The sequence below is a fragment of the Charadrius vociferus genome, unplaced genomic scaffold (genome assembly GCF_000708025.1).
Source record: "Charadrius vociferus isolate BGI_N301 unplaced genomic scaffold, ASM70802v2 scaffold15, whole genome shotgun sequence".
Taxonomy (NCBI): domain Eukaryota; kingdom Metazoa; phylum Chordata; class Aves; order Charadriiformes; family Charadriidae; genus Charadrius; species Charadrius vociferus.
Window position 1 is genome coordinate 3,951,302 of NW_009650064.1, and position 10,091 is coordinate 3,961,392.

At 37.3% G+C, this 10,091-nt stretch overlaps 1 protein-coding gene across 1 annotated transcript in view; it reads left to right on the forward strand.

The window, feature by feature from the left end:
- RNF19A (ring finger protein 19A, RBR E3 ubiquitin protein ligase) overlaps positions 1–10,091 on the forward strand; it is a 20,550-nt gene that overhangs the window by 347 nt on the left and 10,112 nt on the right. Inside the window, exons 2-5 of the mRNA XM_009891825.1 lie at positions 1–335; positions 6,251–6,459; positions 8,403–8,547; positions 9,119–9,281. The exon at positions 1–335 is cut by the window's left edge and continues 13 nt beyond it. Of these exons, the coding sequence (XP_009890127.1) occupies positions 1–335; positions 6,251–6,459; positions 8,403–8,547; positions 9,119–9,281 (852 nt within the window). The remainder of the gene's footprint in view (positions 336–6,250; positions 6,460–8,402; positions 8,548–9,118; positions 9,282–10,091) is intronic.

Genomic DNA, 10,091 nt, shown 5'->3' on the forward strand with positions numbered 1-10,091 from the left:
TCTTCCGATAATGGAACAACCTCTAGCAGCAAACCAAGTGGAGACTTCATGGAATGCCCCTTGTGCCTTTTGCGGCACTCCAAGGACAGGTTCCCGGAGATAATGACTTGTCACCATAGATCTTGTGTGGATTGCTTGCGTCAGTATCTCCGGATAGAAATCTCCGAGAGCAGAGTTAATATTAGCTGTCCAGAATGCTCAGAACGATTTAATCCTCATGACATTCGTTTGATATTAAATGATGACATCTTGATGGAAAAATACGAGGAGTTTATGCTTAGGCGATGGCTGGTTGCGGATCCTGATTGTAGGTGGTGCCCAGCTCCAGATTGTGGGTATGTATTTTTTCTTAATGTCTGTTTAAAAAAAAAAAAAGTGCGAGCATAAGTAGATAATGTTCATAGTATTATGCTTTTTGGAAAGTTAATGGCTTTACTTTAGCATTTGGTTATGTGTAGTATGAGTAGGTAGCAGGCAGAATCCTCGTTTTAAAAAAAAAAAAAACAAACACCAAAACAAAACAAGCAAACACCAAAATAAATAAAAAAAAAAAACCAAACCAACAACAAAGCCACAACCCACCTTCCAAAATAAAACTCGTCTTCAGGTAGAATTTTTTCTTCTGCATAGAGGGAATTTCAGCAGTGTCATGAAACTTACTGGTACGTGGTTGCTATGTATCTACAGCAGGCAAAAAAAAATTAGATGTTGCACTGCCAAGGCAATAGTGCAAACCTTAGACTAAAAAGAACTGAAAATTTGGTGACTGTACTTTTAACTTAGTCTATTTGTTAAAGCACAGTGGGTATTCTGTTTTTTTAACTGTGAAAAATGAGTGAAGGTTTTCTTTCAATAAAAAGGCCTTTCCAGCTTCAGATATCTTCCATCTTGTGGCTGGTTGAGACACCACTTGTTGCCTGTCAACGGGATTCTGATGTAAGATAATAATCAGTTTGTTCCTGCTTATTATCTGAGGAACGTAATGTTTTAACATTGCTTTAATACTTAAACAGTTCTGAAACCATTCTTAGTTCTGACATGAGTAGGCTGAATACTACTGAGCAGCTCATCACGCTTTTCTGCTGTTGGTGTCTCATAATGGCATTCTTCAGATAGTTGCTTTTTTAGAGATTGTTTGTGTTATCATAATGTCTAAAGGTTATAGCTGTGACTGTGATCCGTGTGTGCAGTGCACACTAAAAACTCACAGAAGATGACATCTCTGTTTCAAAGCCTCACAGATGAGCAATAAGTAGAAAGAAGAAAAGGAAGAATGCTGGAAGAGAACAAGCAAAACAGGCTATTAGGGAGATTAAATATTCCAATATTAATATACAGGTGCTTAATGATTAGGAGGCTTTCAAATTTAAATGTTAAGAAACATATTTGAAATACAATTTTGCTTTCATACTTCAGATGAAGCAGAATTTGCTGATGTGGGTCAAAAGCAGGGACTGGAAAGGTGGTAGTTTCTTAGGTCCTTTTGTCAAAATTGAATGGCGTTGACTGTGGTATAGTTTGAGCAGAGAAGGCAAAATTACTTGAGAGATTTATTGGTTGCACGAGCTTGTAACAAAGTCATGTGGACAAAACCACTCCAGCTTGCTCTTAATATTTCAATACTGCAAAAGAAAACAACCGCTAGAAGGCATTATTTGATAGACAGAAGTATGCTTTGCTCAAGTTTCCCTGAGTATTTGTGTTCTGAACAGACTGTTGTTACTCAAGGTAGGGGGAAGCATTTAAGAACTGTTAAACTATTTTCTGTTAAACAATGTTTCAGTGATTCAGATACTTTTTTAGTAGATAAGTCGACTAAGGCAGATGTGTTTAACGGAGTCTTTTTCACCTTGCTTATTTTTTGTTTTCTGTTTTTAAAAAATGCGAAGTATCTTAAAATGGTCAGAATTATAAAAATAAAAATGTGAGTCCTCAGAGCAAAGTTAGAATTCTGTGCAATTGTGTGGGACCACAGCAATGTATTAGTACATAACAAATATTTAAGCCATTGCACCAGAACTGCCTACTTGCACGCTCCTTACTCTGAGGGTGGAATCCTGTGGAAAGCACAGCATACTACTATATGGGTGACCTTGACTGTACCTTTGATAACATGACTTTTTCCTAATATATTTCATGTGGTAGGGAAATGCTTCACAGTGATAGATGGATTCTGTTTTTAATGCACAGATAGTACCCCCTCACTGAATTCTCATTACTAATTTAAAATCAGATCGAGCTGGTTACTTGGATACTTCTCAGCAGGCTCATTCTTTATGGTTGTCATCCTAAAGAAACAAGAGCTCTTGCGATCATGTTTTGTCTTTTTCCCATCCTTCCGCTGATCGCTTTTGAAAGATTTAGCACCTTCAAATATGTTGGGCAGAGGGGGTTGAGCGTTCAGCGTAAGTTAATTTAAGGAGTTTTGGGGAAAAAAAACCCACCACATAATACTTGAGCAAAAGAAAATAATACCTCTAGCAAGAGAAATGCTTGCATATGAATCCTACCGTTGCCTTTTTAAATTTGGCCTTCCAGGCAGCCACCGCAGCACCGACTGGCAAGTCGGTATGTGCCTAGCTGGGAGCCTGCTGCAGCACTGGTCTCTCACCTCTCTGTTAGCCAGGGGAGCTGGGAGAAAGCACCCAGAGGGAAGGAGAAATGGGAGCAAAATAGAAAGTGATAACGGAGATTTTGTGTTGGTGTGAAGCATAGGAGGAGGATGGAGGAAGGAATTGTACAGGCATGAGGTTTAGGGAAGCAAACGCTCTTCAGACTTTTACTGAACAGCTTATGCTAACAATGTTTAAAAGATGAGTTATCACATATAGTACACACAAACTTCCGATCAGCAGACACTTGCTTGAACAATTACGTGGTACAACAGTAGTCACAGTTTCCAATTGCTTTGGCAACTGTAGTCAACTTGTACAATGTGCAATTAAAACCGAGAGCTTTTTTTTCTGAACAGTTTTTGATGTGCAGTACTGGCAGTATGCATTAAGGTTGTGATGGTAGCTAACCTGATTTTAGCATGGATCAGGTATTTCATGAAGGAGCTGGACAGAATGCATTTACTAAATTTGTGGTTAATCCCAAAGTAGGAGAGGTGCAGTAACTCCAGAGGGTAGCGTTATTTCCTGAAGTTGTATTTAAAGTTAGAAGTAAGTACTGTAATAAATAGGAACTAGGTGAAAAGTAGAGCGTTATGGTAGGAAAAAATTACTGCACAGATAAAGAAGGAACTGAGTGGATGGTGCATGACAGTGCTTCAACTCTCCTCAGCATTGATGAAACATCGAATGTAATATTGCTTCAGGGTTTGGGCAACACATTTGGACAAATAATTATAAAAGCTTTGATCCCTGAGGGGGGGAGGGGGGGGAAATGAGGAAGATAAAAAGAAGGGAAGCTAGGTTAGTCTGCTGTAATGGGTTCTTTTTTTCTACATTGTGGGCCCTTGTGTTCTCAGGAGACAGCAAAGAATAGCTAAGAAGTAAATATCTGTTTTTCAGCTGTCTTTCACTTTATTTGGGTTCTAGAGATGGCAAAATGGGAACCAAATCGATCTTGAAACAAAGTTAACTGCAGTATTAAGTGTATTACTACTTCTCCTGTCCCAGTGGAGAACTTCTTGCAATCTTCCCATCAAGAGAACTATGGATTAGTTTGGAGGAGAACTTCTGCTGCAGTAATTACAACCTGGACGAGCTGCCTGGGAGCTGTGGGGTCTCTAGCACTAAATCAGTCCAATGCCAGAAATGATCCATACCGCTGGCACCATGGTCTTTCTGGCCATGGGCTACTTCATCTTTGGCTTTTGTTGCAAGCTCAAATGCATCCTGCCTGTTGTTGTTACCCGAAATACTGTAAAAGTCTGGACCAGCTGCAGCCTACCTGCAGTGGCTTGGTAGGGGACACTGGCAAACAGGTGATCTTTCCCTGAGGAAGGAGCATGGATGAGGAAACCTCTTGGGCGTTGTTCCAGACTAATTTTTTTGAGATTCTGTTTCTTCATATCAGTTTTCTGATGTAATTTTAACAAGCTTTAGTGAATCAGTATTCCAAATGTGTTTGGTTTTTTCTTCTGTCTGAATTATGTAATGGTTTTGCTCTGAGATTGTATTGCTGACATTATTAGAAGAGAGCAGCGATTCCTATCTTTGTCAAGCAAAAAGCAGATTGGGCAAAAGAGTACAAATTCTTCATTCCTCTTCTCGTCTCGCTGTATGTTCTTTCTTCAATTAATTGCTCTTTGCCGCTGCTTTTTGATTTACTTATTACTTTGAATCCGGTTGTCTGTCCCTTCTCTCAGTGTAACAAAACTTTGGCTTTCAGATCACCAGTAAAATATATGCAAACTGTTCAAATTAGACCTGCAGTCTTGTACAGTTTGAACTGAGATTTGCTCTGGTCTAAAAAGTTACTTTCTAAAGGTATGCCAATATATCAATCCCAAATGCAGCGTGCTTTCAGGGATGTGCCCAATCTTTATTAGCAGTGGGAGGCAGGATATAAATTGATACTTCATTCCATGGCCTACTCTTGAGATTCTTTGGCAGAACGTTAGTGACTCTTGGATGCATCCCTGTATGTTGAAGAAGTGTTTGGATCGGACGCTCTTTGTGTACATACAAAGCAATTATCTCTTCAGCTGCTGTATGTGGGGAAAATAGAGCTGATTAATTTGACAACAATATAGAAGAGTCCAGCAATTATTGAAACAAATTTTTACTTGGAAAGCAAGAAATATTTGAAAACAGACACATGTATATCTCAGTTTTATTAACTGCATTACCTGTAAATTAAAGTTGAAAGCTCCTATTTGTTTGCAGAACTTCTTGCGAGGGGGGGATGACAACTCAAACATGCAGTTTTGAAACACTTAATGAAGGGGATAGGACTTGCATTAGCTTTACAGAGCGTCAGATGCAGCTACTCTAAAATTAAAATAGCTAAATTTTCGGATACATATGTGAGTGGGAATAATTTTTTTAGTATCAGTGCGGATAAAGAATATTTTGAGTTAATTTTATGCAATTGCTATAAATTGGGCAGGGGGTAAAAATAAACAATTTAGTCTTTTAAAATAAAATTACTTTCATTTGAACAGCCATAAGTTTAAGCCCTAGTGCATTTATAAATCTGTTCAAGTATATTCAGGGGGACTGTTCACGTGAATAAAACTATAGATCTGTTTTAAGTGTTTATACCAGTGGACGTTGTGTTGTTTTCTATGTAAAAGAAAGCTATTGCATAAAGTAATTGAAGAAAATTACAACGGGTAGGAATTAAGGAGCATGTGTGTGTTTATATATATTTATATTTAGTATTAACATGAGTTGTAGTACACATTGTCTGTATTTTTATCATGTGAACTTTAAAATGCAAACTTGTCATTGCATAGAATTGTTCATGCAGTGTCTGATTACAAAATAGTGTAACACAGTTTTATAAGTCTCAACGTTTTTGGAGCTTTTTGCTCTATAGTATTTCAGAGTGAAGGTGGCAATGAGGCCCTGAACTCATCTCAATTTCTGCATTTAGAATTTGAAGTGTATTTTTAAAAATGTCAAAAAAATGAAATTGCCTTAATAGTCCAGAAACCAAAATCCTTATTTATGAAATACTTGCTATGTTGTTTTGACACTTTAAATTATAAAGAGTAAAGAAACATCTATTTAAAGTAGATAGTGGTGTTGGTGATAAAAGACAACCAGTAAAATACTAAAATGTCATACAGTACCAAGTCAGATGCCTTTACAGTAATAGATTACACTACAGATCACTTAGCAGGGCTCCTCCCAGATTATAGAAATGGTCAAACTTAGACATGCCCATAGGGACTGGGACAATTTTGAAACTATAACTTTTTTTGAGTTGCTTAAATATGTTTTTGGTTTTATTGTCCCGCTGTTCTAAACTGTGGCTGCTTTGTGACCGTAAACCTTACAGTACTATGTTCAGCCATAAATACAGTCTATTTCAGTACTGCATGAACTTATTGAGGTGGGGTAGAGCAAAGTGTTACACTGACTGTAGTATTTCTGTACAGTCTTAGTCTAATGCAATAGTGATAGAGTTGTGGAAGGAGGTGGTAAGGAACCTGTGCTGGCCACCTAACGTCAGCTCCTGATAACCACTGCCTTTGTACCTGCTTCAGCTCTGGTAGCTGTCTTGTGCGCTTCAGTCTATAGGTAGGACTGTTTTTATTAACAAAATCTTCTCTTGCCCCTCTTGATCATTCCAGATATGCTGTGATCGCTTTCGGATGTGCCAGCTGTCCAAAACTTACATGTGGACGAGAAGGCTGTGGAACTGAGTTTTGCTACCACTGTAAGCAGATTTGGCATCCGAACCAGACCTGCGATGCTGCTCGCCAGGAGAGAGCTCAAAGTCTGCGCCTGAGAACAATTCGTTCTTCATCTATTAGTTACAGCCAGGAATCTGGAGCAGCAGGTATTTATGATTAGTATACTGTCTCTGTAAAATATCTTTTTAGTACATTTGCACACAACTAACTCTAAAAAGGAAATAATGGAATAGTAGTATGGTAGATACTAGCTACCTTGTCTTTGGTTTAGAAACATAAAATATACAATGTTAAGTTTGAATTCAAATTTTAAATGTTATAATTTGAAGTACTCTGTGACCAGAGCACCTGACTTCAACCTTAGAGGCTTGTCAGCATTTTAAATTCTTACTTTGTAGCTCAAAAATATGAAGTCAGAGGAACTTGCTGCAAAGCATTCTCTGTGTTTGGCATGCTGACTTCATTAGTTGTATTATTCACACACTGGGAACACTTATTTTTCTCCACTGTAGGTGAAATTTCACAGGGCTGCTAATAATAAAAGCTGTTATACCTCAAAACCAGTGATTTTCTGCTTTCAAAATACATTATTAGTCTGATGGCAGCTCTGATGTTTGGCATCTATGTTTGTTAGTACTAATTTCTCTTTTTCAATAAAATGCTCATGTGTTGTCTACCAGAAAGCAAACAGTTCCATCTCTTAAAATTGAGCTTGTTTGTAACCCCCCCAAAAAGAGGATAAACTATTCAGAGTGGTATTTTGCAGAGCAAGAGTCCAGTTTGCTGTTGATAAGAATTGGCTCTGAATTACACCGAACTGTAATCTATTTGGCAGCTTCTGTGTCTGCCTGACCAAACAAGGTAGATATTTGGAGGAAATGGTCTCTCTTGTGCCCTGAATGTAGTTAGAGTCTCTAATTTGTTGTTTGTGCTGGCTTATTTTAACAAGGCACCCCATCTTGCCTTAAGCATCTTGCTCTAGTTTTCATATAGATATTAAAATAAACTTTAAATAAATTAGCATGCCAGCTCCTTTCCTTTCCCCTTCAGTCCTTCCCAGCATGAGCAACAGTAGCTCTGCCATACCTGTGCTGTAAGAACTCACTTAGTTTAGTTACTGCCCTGTAGGTTGTACCTCTGTTTCCATCTGGGAATAGCTAGTGTGTCCTTTCAGCAGCTCACTGTCCCTGTGCACTGGAGGTCATGGAGATACTGTTTTCTGCTGGTTCTGCACCTCTTTGGATACTCTTTAAATCAAATATAACCCCTCTTTTCCCTTTGTCCTACCTAGTAGCACAGAGGCCTTAAACTTGGACTTAGGCACTAGGAGCTGCAAGTTATTTCTGCTGCTGTGAGTAAATAGCTTGTCCCTAAGTGCAGATGCTAACCAGTAATGTGAAGGAACAAAGATCACAACTGTGGTTGTGTTAGTGTACGAGTATTTCACTGTTGCTCGATGACCCCTTGTTTGTTAATGATAGAGCTAGTCACTTAACCACATTTTTCAATATTTGACTTGGGAACAAGAAGAGCCTCCAGAATTTTCTCTTTGCTACGATATTTTTTTCTAGGGAGTAAGTAAGTATTAAGTAGAGCTGGGAAAAGGGCTGAAGAGGAGGTTGGTGCTACCAAAGAAATGCATTTAATTTGGAAGGGGAGATGGATTTAAGATAAGAAAAAATAAGAGTGGAGACTGGATATTCAAGTAAAAGATTCGTAACAGCGTGAAATGTAAAAGAGGATTATATTTAAAGAGACCATATTATCAGTCCTGTATTGACATACATATTTAATGTCCAACTAATATATATTGCATTAAGCTTAGAAAAACCTCGAACAGAGTGTATGCATTAACTATTCAATTACTTGAATATGATCTAATATGCCTTGTTTTCATTAATTTTACTTGGTCCATGGTTTGCAAATACAAATAGCTAAAGTCATCGCCAAATCACAATTTGTAAAGCAGACTTATAATACACTCCTATTTTTCAGATAATGTTTTGGTTTTCCCAGAAGTATGTCTATATTTTGATTACATCTGCTTGTCTAAAGAACTGATATGATTTTAATATTCCTTTTTAAACAGCTGATGACATAAAGCCATGCCCACGCTGTGCTGCTTATATAATAAAAATGAATGATGGAAGCTGCAATCATATGACTTGTGCTGTCTGTGGCTGTGAATTCTGTTGGCTCTGTATGAAAGAGATCTCAGATTTACATTATTTAAGGTACATTTAAGAAAAAAAGTCTATGTGGTTGATAATTTGTTTTCTAAAGTATCTTAGAAGTAGGTTCCTGGATGCTGTAAGTTTGGCTTTCTTCCTGTTGGAGTAGAGAATCACAGTTGAAGTGTCCATATCTGAGAATTAATTTAAATTTTCAATGCTTGTATTTAAATTAGAGCTTTGTTATTTTTGATTTTAAAGTATTTTTCTAAGTTTCATGCATGCAATGTATATTCAGTACAACAAATGAAGTGCTTTAGATGAACATACCCACTATTTTTATTGATGCCTTAATATTGCTGTATTATCTTTGTAGTAAGCAATACAAAAACTCTGATTATATAAGTTACCTGTGAACCACAGATTGGCATGTGGTAATATGTAATATGCTTCTCTTTACATTGCAAAATATTCCGTAAAGGCAAAAAAAAAAAATCTGAAGAAATAACTGATGATTTGGTATCCATAACTTGAACTTAAGGACAATAATTGTGTAACCAGAGAACAGTTTAGTAGTGTATAGTTATGTTGATATTTACAATTTCTTTACAATTTTCATACTTCTTTCTATTAGCCCATCAGGTTGCACATTTTGGGGAAAGAAACCATGGAGCCGTAAGAAGAAAATACTCTGGCAACTAGGGACACTTGTTGGAGCTCCTGTAGGAATTGCCTTAATCGCTGGCATTGCTATTCCTGCTATGATTATTGGAATTCCTGTGTATGTGGGACGTAAGGTAAAATGGGCTCCAACTCCTAACATGCTTTGGGTTTTACCTTCTGTGTTGTATGACTTGGGCAATACTATGTTCAGTTGGCTATCTTCACAACCCTTAAAAAAACCCCCAAACTAAAAAAAACCCAAACAAACCAAAACAAAACAACCAACGAAAAAAAAAACCCAAACAACCCCCAGAAAACAAACCAGCCCCTGAATTGTTTAAGGATATTTGTTTCAATTGTACAGGAAGGAGAAGCAGTGTTTTTAAGAATGTAGTTCCTCTTAAAACAGGCAGAGCAAAACACCAAACAATTTCCCATTTCTACTTCTTGCCAGGGAAGTTCTTGCATGCCTCTTCAAAATTGCTCTGTTTTTAACCTCTAGTTTCCCTTGTGTCCCTTAGAATTAAACAATATTTAGAGAAGGAAGGCAAAAAGAAAATCCTTCTTGTTATTCTTAAAAGCAGATAATTACCAGTATTTTAGTATAAAATTCTGCTAGTGTAGGTTTGTGTGTGCACACATTTAAGCATTTATATTCAGCGGCTTGTTAGTTGCCTTAGACCAGTCCACCATGTGGAGCAGTATTCAGTGCAGGTAGCTAGACAGCATCTATCTTCATTTTACTGTTTGTGGGAATTGGCTAGAAATGACCATGTTAATCAGAAGGCAGTTAATGTATTTCCTTTCAAAAATATAACCAATAGATTTTAATATAAAGTAAACAACAAATTGCAAGGAAAACAAAAGATAATTACATCTCCTATTTGCAATTTAGGATAAAGTAGTAAGTTATCCAGATCTTTTGGAAATGGGCTTTTTGAAAT